This window comes from Malania oleifera, chromosome 12 (assembly GCF_029873635.1).
Source record: "Malania oleifera isolate guangnan ecotype guangnan chromosome 12, ASM2987363v1, whole genome shotgun sequence".
Taxonomy (NCBI): domain Eukaryota; kingdom Viridiplantae; phylum Streptophyta; class Magnoliopsida; order Santalales; family Ximeniaceae; genus Malania; species Malania oleifera.
This window is the reverse complement of record NC_080428.1, coordinates 1,237,764-1,250,310: the sequence shown is the minus strand read 5'-3', so window position 1 is coordinate 1,250,310 and position 12,547 is coordinate 1,237,764. Positions and strand designations below refer to the sequence as shown.

Here is a 12,547-nt window from a genome sequence, read left to right as displayed (position 1 = left end):
AGCGCGAGAAACCACTTTTTGCGCGAAAAGTATCTCAAGAAAATATTAACAACGATTCTTGAGCTATTAGTGATGATTTCAATGCGTCACTAAAAGGAACTTGTTAGTGACGATTAATTAAACTTCACTATTATTATTGTATTAATAAATAAAAAAATTTATTTCATAGTAGTAGTGACAGTTTTGGAATTTCGTCACTATTAGTCCCTTATTAGTGACGGTTTAGAGAACCATCACTAATAGTTATTTTATTTTTTTAAAAAATATTTATTTCAGAGTAGTAGTGATAGTTTTGGAATTTCGTCACTATTAATCCCTTATTAGTGACGGTTCTCTGAACTGTCACTAATAGTTCCTTTACTTTTAAAAAAAGTAAAAAAAATTATTTCAAAGTAGTAGTGATGGTTTTGGAATTTCGTCACTATTAGTCCCTTATTAGTGACTGTTTAGAGAATCGTCACTAATAGTTATTTTATTTAAATAAAAAATAAAAAAATTTATTTCAATACATTAGTGACGGTTTTGGAATTTCGTCACTATTTTTCCCTTATTAGTGACGGTTCTCTAAACCGTCACTAATAGTTCTTTTATTTTAAAAAAAAAATTATTTCAGATTAGTAGTGACGGTTTTGGAATTTCGTCACTATTAGTCCCTTATTAGTAGAGAACCGTCACTAATAGTTATTTTATTTAAAAAAATTTATTTCAATGCATTAGTGACGGTTTTGGAATTTCGTCACTATTAGTCCCTTATTAGTGACAGTTCTCTAAACCGTCACTAATAGTTCTTTTATTTAAAAAAAAATTATTTCAGATTAGTAGTGACAGTTTGGGAAGTTCGTCACTATTAATCCCTTATTAGGGACGGTTTAGAGAACCGCCACTAATATTTTTTTTTATTTAAAAAAATGAAAAAAATTTATTTCACAACATTAGTGACGATTTTAGATTTTTGTCACTATTGGTCCTTTATTAGTGACGGTTTTCTGAACTGTTACTAATAGTTATTTAAAAAAAAAATTTATTTCAAAGTTGTAGTGACGGTTTTGGAATTTTGTAACTATTAGTCCCCTATTAGTGATGATTTAAAGAACCATCATAATAGTTCTTTTATTTAAAAAAAAAAATTATTTTAAAGTAGTAGTGACGGTTTTGGAATTTCTTCACTATTAGTCCCTTATTAGTGACGGTTTAGAGAACCGTCACTAATAGTTCTTTTATTTTAAAAAATATTTCAGAGTAGTAGTGATAGTTTTGGAATTTCGTCACTATTAGTCTCTTATTAGTGATAGTTTAGAGAACTGTCACTAATAGTTCTTTTATTTTTTTTAAAAAAATTATTTCACAGCATTAGTGACGGTTTTGGATTTTTGTCACTATTAGTCACTTATTAGTGACGGTTCTCTGAACCGTCACTAATAGTTCTTTTATTTAAAAAAAAAAATTATTTTACAACATTAGTGACAGTTTTAGATTTTCATTACTACTAGTCCCTTATTAGTGACGGTTCTCTGAACCATCACTAATAGTTCTTTTATTTAAAAATAAAATAAAATAAAATTTATTTCACAACATTAGTGACAATTTTGGAATTTTTTCACTATTAGTCATTTAATGACGGTTTAGAAAACCGTCACTAATAGTTCTTTTATTTTTTTTTAAAAAAAGCATGAGCTTTTGAATTTTACAATGGATGTGCAAAGATTCAAAAGTTACAACAAGTTCCCCAAAAATATTTATCAAAGAAATAATCGGGAGAAACTTTAAGCTATATTCTCAAAAAATGATTTTCAAGAATTGAATGATAAGCGAGAGTATATGATCTAAGATAATAAAAATAAATGCCCACGTAATATGATCTCTTCCAATAAGATTTTTCAAAATGAATGAAAGGAAGAGAATAGGAGAGAATAAAAACAATTTTTCCCCAAAGAAAAGATTTTTGCAATAAAGAGAATTTGGGGGAACTTTGATTTTAAAAATATTTTGAGAGGATTTTGAGTTTAATCATTGTTGCTAATCAGAGTTATAAAGGGGGTATTTATAGACTCTAAGAAAATTTTGACCGTTTGGGACATGCTCGTCATTTTGGAAAAAGATTAAGTGAAAAATTAATGACGATTAGCGCTTAAAAATAAGTCAACCTGAGAGGTTCGGTCAACTGTCGAACGTTTCGGTCGACCGAACACACACAACAATTTTGAAATTTAAAATAGGTTCGGTCAGCTGTGGGCGGCATTAGTCGGCTGGCCGAAAGGTGATTTTGAGCCTTTGTAGGTTCGATAAACTGAGGCCAAAGGCTGGTCTGCCGATGCTCAAGGTTCAGTCGCCCGGAGCCCTTTTGACCTATAAGGTCAGTTGGTTAAGGAGCAAATGACTGACCAACACGTATGGTCGGTCGACCAGACATTTTCCATCTTAAGAAGGTCGGTCAGCTGAGGCTTTCTTAAACAGGTGACCGGTGCAAACTGCAAGTGCACAGTATCGTAGTTTTATAATATAGTGATGTGTAGAGTATCGTCCTCAGGGATTGATGTCTTAATTTTACCAAGTAGCGAAATTTTACTAACCTTGATTTTATTTAGAAAAATTAACAATTTTAGACTGCAAAATTTAAACAAAGCTACTCTAAATAAACTATTCAGGAGAATTTAAAACTGGATACCGCGTGTCAAATTGATGATGGTGAAAACTTCTAGGAAACCGATTTTACCGAATTTCTCACTATGCTTTACTCATTTAGCTAATTAAATTTCGTTTTCTCTGTTTGTTAACAAATCGCCAATTTTTTCAAATGCCTCTTTCGATAGTCAATCAGAACCTATTCTTGTTTATTATTTAACATAAGAGTATGCAACTTAATAACGCAAGAACGCAGTAAGACCCTCGATTTTTAATGCTACGTAGGTTCATACAAGTCTTTCGATCTCTATATTTACCTACGCTGAATTCTCCAAAATCTATCCTATAATCCCCCCTTTCGGTAGCAAATCACAAGACTAAAATCATTTAATTAATGGCCAGTTAATTAAAAGCATAAGGCACAGAATAACTCAAACAAACATTAATGAAAACTACTTCAGATTAGCATCAAAGAGCAAGCATAGTTCGAAACTAGTTACATCGTTTTCCTAGAATTCAAAAATTTAGTTCATTTCGAAAATTAAATCCAACATAACAGATTTCACCATATTTTCTTCAATTTGGAGCGTACGGAAAAGATCAACACTCGCCGCACCGCCGTCGCGCGTCACGAACACCCTGAACACCGCCTTTGTTCGCCGCCTTCCGATTCTGAAACGATAGTATTTTCACGTGCTTCCAACTCTCCTTTGCTGGCTGTGTGTGTATCTTCGCAGCACCCCCCCCCCAAAAGAAAGCCACAAGAAAGCTCCCAAAAAGATAATTTTTCCACGAAAATTTTCGTGGTTTGGCCTCCCTTTTCTTTCTCCTCAAGAAAAATCTTTTTTTTTTTTTTTTCTATGGTGCAGCCTCTCTCTCCAGCCCCCCAGCGCACGCTGCTTTCTCCTTCATCTCTTCTTGCACACGGCTCCCCCAAGGAAACCCTCCCTTGTTAACTTTTCCATCCTTTCCTTTTGTCCTTTCTTTCTTTGCTTTTCTTTCCTTTCTTTTTTTTTTTTCTTTCCATTCTTTTGTCTTTCCTTTGTATGTACCCAGCCCACACTGCCCTTATGAGATGACCCAGCTGCATGGCTGGGTCACATCTGATTTTTTGATTTTTTGATTTTCTTTTTTTTTTCAAAGGTACATGAACTGCCCTTCCTCTTTCAAGCCCACTTTAGACCCTCTTACAGCTTGTAAATCTCAAAGCTTAAAACATAAAAGATGTAGAGCTCTTTTTCAGCTTTTCCCAGAATTTTGAATCATCTCAATCACAGCTCGTATGAGAAAGTTACGCCAAGATTACGAAGAATTGTCGAAAAAATCCATAAAATGGCGTATGCTAACTTCACGTCTGATTTCGGCCTTGATGCTGCCAGTATTTTGCAAAACACAAAACACGAAATTGTAGATTGTTTTCTTATCTTTCTACGACATCTTGAATCATATGAATCAGACATTGGATGAGAGAGTTACGCACAGATTGCAAAGTACTGTCGGTTTTTTTTAGCTTCCAACAGTTGCTCTGCAATAAAAAACATCAAAATTTCATACATTACTCAATAAAACCCAAATTTTATAAATAGAACACAATGTTAGAATATTGAGAGTAATTAGGCTTTTAAATACAAAATATCATTTGCAATGCATGAATTAAAGCACCTAATTACGCAATTTAAGCGCGTAATCACACCCCCCAACTAAAGTTTTGCTAGTCCCTAGCAAATAATGTGAATGCAATTTAGGGTGGTGTCATACCAATTTCAATGAATGAATACACAGGCAACACAACTATACCCTTTCACATATAGGAATATCACCAAATTACACACAAACTCATTCATACCCAATTCACGCAATTCCGAAGTAAGTCATTCATGCAAATCTCATCATTATATAGCCATTAAGAACAGTAAACTCATGTAAAATTAACCAACGAGCACAATTCAGAGTTAATGTAGCCATATAAATTCAAGTATAAATAGGCAAAATCTTGAAGCACGTGTAATGTGTGTGACTCGTTACACCCAGGATATCCGTGGACACCTAAAGAACTGTCGCTTTGACTCGGCCTAACTAGTATACTCTCAAAAACACTCAAAAAGGATGGGTTCACTCATCGTATGTGAGGAAGAGTGTCATGATCAAACATCCCACATACTGCAAGGCACAAACGCTAAATGTATGGAGTGGACTAGTCTGAAAAGGATCAAGCCTATTTAGGAGGTGTCGGGTCCTTCACCCTAGCATCTTCTCACCTACTCGCCATGTCCAACCGAGACCACCCTAGATCAACTTATTCACAAACTAGGCGTGAATACATCTGAGGCATTAGGCCAGTGAAGAGTCTTCATATGTGGATAACATGCGTCTTGTCCTTGACTTTTGTTGAAGTTGTGTGGAGCAGGTATTAATCTTTCACCTCTTCTAGGCTATTTCTTTCTCTTTTTCTTTCTTCTGCTCATTTTTCAATTTCTTTCTTTTCATGGTCAATTAGGACAATCATAACACTTATTTTATTGTTTTCATACCACCCATGTGCATTAAGCTCGAACAAGAATCCATGAAATAAGTCTATTTCTAGGGGTGGTTCGGCCTTCACATCTTGAGTAGGCTACAAGACCTAAGTTTTTATCTCCCCACTAGATGTCACCTCTAGGCTAGCAATTCCAAAACCAAGACTAGTGTACAAAGAGTATCCAGAAAAAAATAGGGAAAGTTGAGTTTCATGAACTCTGAGTTGATGTCAAAATTCAAAAGAGCGATAAATGACTCAACAGTACCTCACAAGGTGTCAAAGTCTCCACGGGCGCTCTCTCAATGTTCACAAGGAACCCTAAGTGCTACAAGTCACGTGAACGTGTATGTTTTTAGCCTTAAGAGATACCATGTAGATACAAAAGTTTATATAGCCAGATTAACACAAGTGCACTACCAATCAACTTTCAATGAGTTACGACTCCTAGTTTAGCCATATAAATAGAAACTACACATAAATGACCCAGTGTGTACTCTTAGGTTATATGCAGGTATATGAAGGACATAAGTAGTGTCACGCATGGCCTAATCATCCATATTCACACATTTTTTTTCAATGTTATTCAAAAATGAGAAGGATTAAAGAAAAGAAAGAAACTTCCTTAACTTATTGGTAAATCCGTCGAGGAGTTTAATTTTCAGCTCTGTACTTATGCCAAATAAACCTGCATCGAAAATCTAAATTATTCAAAAGTGCATAGATAAATAAATAAATGATAAAGATAAAGGAAATAAACAAAAGAAAAACTCTTTGGGTTGCCTCCCATAAGCGCTTGTTTTAACGTCTCCAGCCAGACGTTTCAATCTTCATCAACCAGGATCACCAAGAGGAATAAATGCACTGTTCCTCTCCATTTGTTCTCCATAATAGTGCTTCAATCTCTGACCATTAACTCTGAATATATTCCCTGGGAAGAGTTTTAATCGTGAGTTGAAGAGTAAAACCTGTTGTCCTGGAGCAAACTCACACCTAAGAATCTGTTTTTCATGCCACTTCTTCGTCTGCTCTTTGTAGATTTTTGCATTTTCATACGCATCACCTGAGAATGAATAGCGAAGATGCTCAGGGAATTGTTTCAACTCTAGAGATATAGGTTGTTGCATCTTTCCTTTAGAGATTACAGAATCCGTCCTTGCTACCATAGGTTCTAGCCTCCCCATACGCTGCTGTGTTGAAATCTGCTGCAAGGATCGTTCTAGGTGATCAACTTGTACATCTTTTTGAAAGACTTTTTCTACACCTTGCTGAATGACATCTACCCGAAAGCAAGTGCTTGGACCTTCTGGGAATCTCATGTCTTGGTAGATGTTGAACATAACCTCTTCCTTATCCACTCTTAATGTTAACTCACCATTTTGAACATCAATTAAAGCCCTTCCAGTGGCCAAGAATGGTCGGCCAAGAATTAACGAGACTTCTTGGTCTTCCTCCATATCTAACACCACAAAATCAGCAGGAAAAATAAATTTATCCACTTTTACCAATACATCTTCTATGATTCCACGTGGATACTTGATGGATCGGTCTGCTAGTTGCAACGAAATGGTTGTTTGTTTCATCTCTCCAAGTCCCAATTTCCTGCAAACATAAAGTGTAGATTGTTTTCTTATCTTTCTACGGCATCTTGAATCATCTGAATCAGACGTTGGATGAGAGAGTTACGCACAGATTGCAAAGTACTGTCGGTTTTTTTTAGCTTCCAACAGTTGCTCTGCAATAAAAAATACCAAAATTTCATACATTACTCAATAAAACCCAAATTTTATAAATAGAACACAATGTTAGAATATTGAGAGTAATTAGGCATTTAAATACAAAATATCATTTGCAATGCATGAATTAAAGCACCTAATTACACAATTTAAGCGCGTAATCAACAGGCCAACTATATACGGTCGGTCGATTGAGATGATTATAACGCTATAGGGCTGGTCGACCGAAGATATTATAAACCTAAGAATTTCCCAAATTTTGACCTTAAAGAAATTCCAAAAACCCTTATTCGATTTTAGATTTTATGAAAGAGATTTTTGATTAAAGTTTGGGGGCCCTAAGGTTTCTCTATGGCCTTTGATTCCCTACTATCAGTCTATGGTTCGTCCTATCTGAGCACTCAATCATATCATACAGATGCATGCATTATTACAGACTAAAGATAAAAGACAAAATGCAATAGAAAATAAAACAATAAATGTATTCTTCTTCTATTTTTACTCTTTTGGTTCTTCATGGAATACGTGACAATTTGTTTTTTAAGTCCTTCAGGCTTTCATTTCTCCTTTACCTCATGTGTGTCCTGAGACATAAATCTGTTAAAACACTAAATGCACACATGAGATACGAGTGTTTTGTCAACATCAAAACTGAGATCGGATTCAAAAATTCAACAATATTTATAGAGTAATAAAGCATATATTCATGTTTCCCAAATTGCTTGCAGTGTTTTCCAAGTTTTCTCTGCGTTTGGAGTCCAAGAAATTAATTTTGGAAACTTTCCCTCACTGTTTAAAAATTTGAAATACGAACGTTAGTTGACTATGACCTGAGGATCAGTCGCCTGAGCCTTTATAATTTAGTTAATTTTGAAACACAGTGTTGAGTTAGTCGCCTGAGCTTTTACAATTCAGCATATTTCAAAGCACAGTGCTAAGCCAGTCGCTTGAACCTAAGTGGTCAGTCGCCTATCTTGGTTATGTCAGCTCATCTTTGTCAGTATAAAAAGGTTAGTCGTTTGATCAAACAACATCAGTCGCCTAAGCATACAACTTTTATGATTTATCAAAAACTTTGATTTCAACACTTTAACCTTTGATCTTGGAAAAATTAAATGAGATTGAAAAAAAAATATTTTCCATGGTTTTCAAAAGCAGGTTTCTAAGTCAAATATAGATCCTAAGACTTTCAAACAATTATATTGAAATCATGAAGTACTTACAGGAGACTTCTTATAAACTATAACTTTCTTATGTACTAAGTCTTCATGTATTTGCTTCCATTCGTTGTGTCTGTCTTGACTTCTTTCTTCAATAGAGTTTAGTTTCATCAAATCTTCTATCTTTAAGTCCAAGCTTTTAATGACACTTTTCAAACACTTTGATCTTGATCTTCTATGAAATCATTTGAGTCCTGAAACTTCACTTAACCAAATATATTAAATACCCTTGATTTGTTATTATCAAAATAAGATTCTAATCCTTGTTAAGCCAACCATTTCCTTATTTTTGATGATGACAAATAAAAAGCAAAAATGAGTAAGCCTTAATAAGGTTTCCCCTCACAATAAGCATAGTCTTAACAAAATTTGTAAAGTAAAACATTATTCATATCATCAGATTGCATCAAACTCAATTTCAGTTTATCAAATTCAATTCAAGCTTCAATTCAAACATTTAGTGTAAACCTGTTGATGTAAAATATTGTGTGAAATTCTTTTTGGGATTTTTGTGTTTATGGAAAAAGTAAATAAAATGGAAAGTACTTGAGAAAAATGCTAAACTAAGATTGAATTTCTACCAAGATTCTAAAAATATAAATGCAATAATGCAGCCAAAACAAAACAGACTCACTGAAACAATTTATCAAACACTTGGGTTACAGGTTCAATGTCCTTTTGCTTCCACCATTTAATAATTTAGTAGGCTTTACTCCTCTTCTCAATAATCCAATCAAGACATTAATAAGAAGAAATTTTCAAACCTAAGCTCGAGTAAATTTGCCACATCCAAACAGAACAAAATAAATGCTCTCATTAAGCATCAACCAAATTTCATGTAAAAATTAATTAATAAAAATCCTAAATTAAATCAAGATTTTGTTGTGCCTAACGTCAACAACAAAACAAGAAATAAGAGTAAGTGATTTATCGATGATGCTTTCAATTTTTGATTTTAGCCAAATAAGAATTTAACAATAATATCGTAGGAAAACTAATAAATCATGGAAAACAACCGACATTAACCCACAACCCAAGTTGTAGAACTTAGCCACCCATGGTTGCAATCCAAAATTTATGGATCAAATTAATTCCACAATAACTCATTGCAACAATAAAATAAAAGACAAACTAAATTTAATAAAGCTTCAACAAATATTAAAATAACTCAGAGAGAGAGAGAGAGAGAGAGAGAGAGAGAGCAAAAAAAATAAAAAAAAATAAACACACCAATAAAATAAACTCAACGTTAACTTTAAATAAAAGTGTTCAATGTAATAATCAATACAAACTTTCAAACTAAATGCTAAAATATGGAATGGCAATGTAGTAAATGATGATGAAAAATTAATTAACAGAAGACTAAAAGGAGAGAGAGAGAGAGAGAGAGAGAGAGAGAGAGAGAGAGAGAGAGAGAGAGAGAGAGAGAGAGGGAGGGAGGGAAATGAGATGAGAGAGTGCAAATGGCCGTGGGGGTGGTAAAGAGTTGCAGCTCGGTTACCCAGTGCATGGCAAGCCTTCCTTTGACGTGGTCACATCAATCTCCTCTTCCCCACCAAGCCTAGCCTCCCTTAGTGCATTTGGGCTACCCCTCTACGTGAGCCTCCAATTCAATCTAGCGCGTGGCCATTGCCACACGGCCCGAGGCCCTCCAATGCACGGCCCAATTTTCGTTGAATTTGAAACCCAGCTCCTTGTTTGTTGGCTGCTCATGCACACGGCCCAGCTGCGGTTCCTTCAAGGCTTCGCGCAATATTATTTTTTTCTTTTTGATTCTTCTTTAAATGTCCAAGAGATCTATTGCCGTGTAATCTCATTTGATGCTCATAGTTTGCACAGCTTCTTCAAGGGCTCAAGCTCATGCATGCATGATCGATTCCTTCACACACGCACACGACTCACATACATGACATCTCTTTGCATGCATGACTCGGTTTTTTATTTCTAAAAATCATCCTGCAATAATAAAACATGAATATCTGTAACTTTATGGAAAAAATAGGATAATTATCTCAAATGAGCTCAATGTTGAAATACTGAATATAATTAGGCATTTAATTAAAATTATAATCTTTAATGTATGATTTTAATCGCCTAATTACGCAACTTTGATGCATAATCACACCCCCAACTAACTTTTTGCTAGTCTCTAGTATATATCGTGAATGTGTTCAAACAAAGGGAATAACAACCATAAATTCAGTACTCATGAAAATCACGTGTCATGAAAGATGCTTAATGAGCTTAGGAACACAGGAAACAGATTAACCCAAGTTAAGTATCAATTGAGAGATTTATACACCAATTAGTAAATCAACCAAGGTACTGGAAAGTAACAAAACTCACATGTCATGAGAATAAGACTGGAATTCCAAGATTGACTATCATTAGACATTAACGGTTTCAATCACAACAATTAGTCTAAGACAACCGTACTATCCTACTCTAATTCAAAACCATTGTATTGAAGACTTTCACGCTGTTACATTTTAAAAGACACCCATTTTCTTGATTAGTTAGGACCCCGATAGTAAGTAGACGTTTCCAGTGCATGAATGTACAATGGTAACTTTTACACTACTGCACTTTAAAAGGTACCTACTTTTTTTGTTTAGTTAGGACCTCAGTAATAAGTAGCCCTTTCCAATACACAGCTGTTTCCCTCTTTTTGATTTTTTTTCTTTTCTCTCTTTTTCTTCTTGCAATTGATCCATGGCTTATTTCTTGTTTTCATTTGCTTCAAGCTTTTTCTTTTTCTTTCTTTTTCTTTTTTTCTAAGTCCTTAGGACATGGTTCATTATAGTCCCAAACAACTGAAGTACATCAACCAAAAATGAATTAAGGTAGTCTTTCTAAGTCTTCTGACCTGTGTAGTGTGTGTAATAAGACTTTCAACATCTTTCCCTTGGTTGAAACTAAGTGAAATGGATAAAATTCTCTTTTGATTTAAAATCTAATTGCATTATTTAAATTGTCAACTCCACACAACTTTATGAAGCTCACAGATACAAAAGAATGGGTTGCACCCGAATCAAATAAAACAACAGCTCTATTTGAAAGCAATAACAAGGTACCTGTCACTACATTCCCCGCACGGTCAGCATTCGCTGGAGTAAAAGAATACACCCTCGCCGGAGCTGTGTTTGCCTGGTTGGTTCCCCGAGGTATCTGATGGCTACCCGGGTTCACACTAGATGCAAGCGGGTCTCTCTTCGGTGTGCGGCAGTCACGAGCCATGTGACCTGATTTGCTACAACTGTAACAGTTACCCCCAAATGATTGACACTCATTGTCATGCCATCTATGGCACTTGATACAACGATTGCGCGATTGCTCCACCTGAGAACGTTGACGCTTAGTATTATGGCGATAGCCCGAACCATTGTTCCTCTTCTTCCATGATCCCTGATGAGAACCAGATGGTACTGGCCTCTTCTTCGGTTTTGGATCCACCTCATCCTCCCGGATGTCAGTCTCGATCACAGTGGCCTTATCCACTAAAATTGAAAACTCATGGATCTGCATCATACCCACTAATCTGTGAATGTCTTTCCTTAGGCCCTTCTCGAATCTCTGAGTCTTCTCGTACTTGTTCGAAATCAAGCACAGCGCGAAACGGGATAGCTCTATATACCAAGCAGCATACCCTGCACTGTCATATCTCCTTGTGTCAAAACAGAGAACTCATTCACCTTAGCATCACGTGTAGAGGCTGAGAAGTATCTCTTAAAGAACACTTTCTTAAAGCGGCTCCATGTCATCTCTTTTGGACCGACTCTCTGTTTCTCCAGCAGACTCATCACACTCCACCATAGCCTAGCTTCCCCAAACATCTGGAAGGTAGCGTAGAGGACTCTTTGCTTATTTGTGCAATGTTGGACCTCTAGAATCCTTTCGATCTTCTCGAACCAGTCCTCCACTATCATCAGATCGGGTCCTCCTAAAAACGTTGGAGGGTGCATATGGGTGAACCTCTTGATGTTACACCTCGCAGCAATAAGGGAACGCTCACGTTCCCTAACTTTCCATCCGATCTCCCTTATCACTCGCCTCATCAAACCCCGAAGCACAGAGTGGGACTCATCACTCATAGTTCCCTCGGAACCTCTTTCCAAGTTGTTATCCTTAGGCTCCATTCTGAAAACACGATAGGAATCAGTTAGAATTCCTACGTTATATACAGTTTACACAATCATTGACATCTAATCATGCTTGTTGATTAAGGTGTAATCCGAAGAGGGGGGTCGAATTGGGTATTTTAAAAAATTCTTTGAAATCTATTTACCAATCAATCCCTATATCTAAGTTTAATTAGTCTTTATCAAGTTGGCGTGAAATTATTCAACATACACAAGCAAGCTGGAAATTGAAATACGATGCGGAAAATAAAAAGGATAAGGGAAGAGAGAATGCAACCAAGATTTTACGAGGTTCAGCTTACTTGGCCTACGTCC

At 35.6% G+C, this 12,547-nt stretch overlaps 1 protein-coding gene across 1 annotated transcript; it reads right to left on the bottom strand.

Moving 5' to 3' along the window:
* Positions 1-11,719: 11,719 nt before the first annotated feature.
* On the bottom strand, positions 11,720-12,184 carry LOC131144929 (uncharacterized). Its single transcript, XM_058093892.1, has one exon. It carries the CDS (start codon positions 12,182-12,184, stop codon positions 11,720-11,722), a length of 465 nt encoding a protein of 154 aa, XP_057949875.1.
* Between the last annotated feature and the right edge of the window lie 363 nt (positions 12,185-12,547).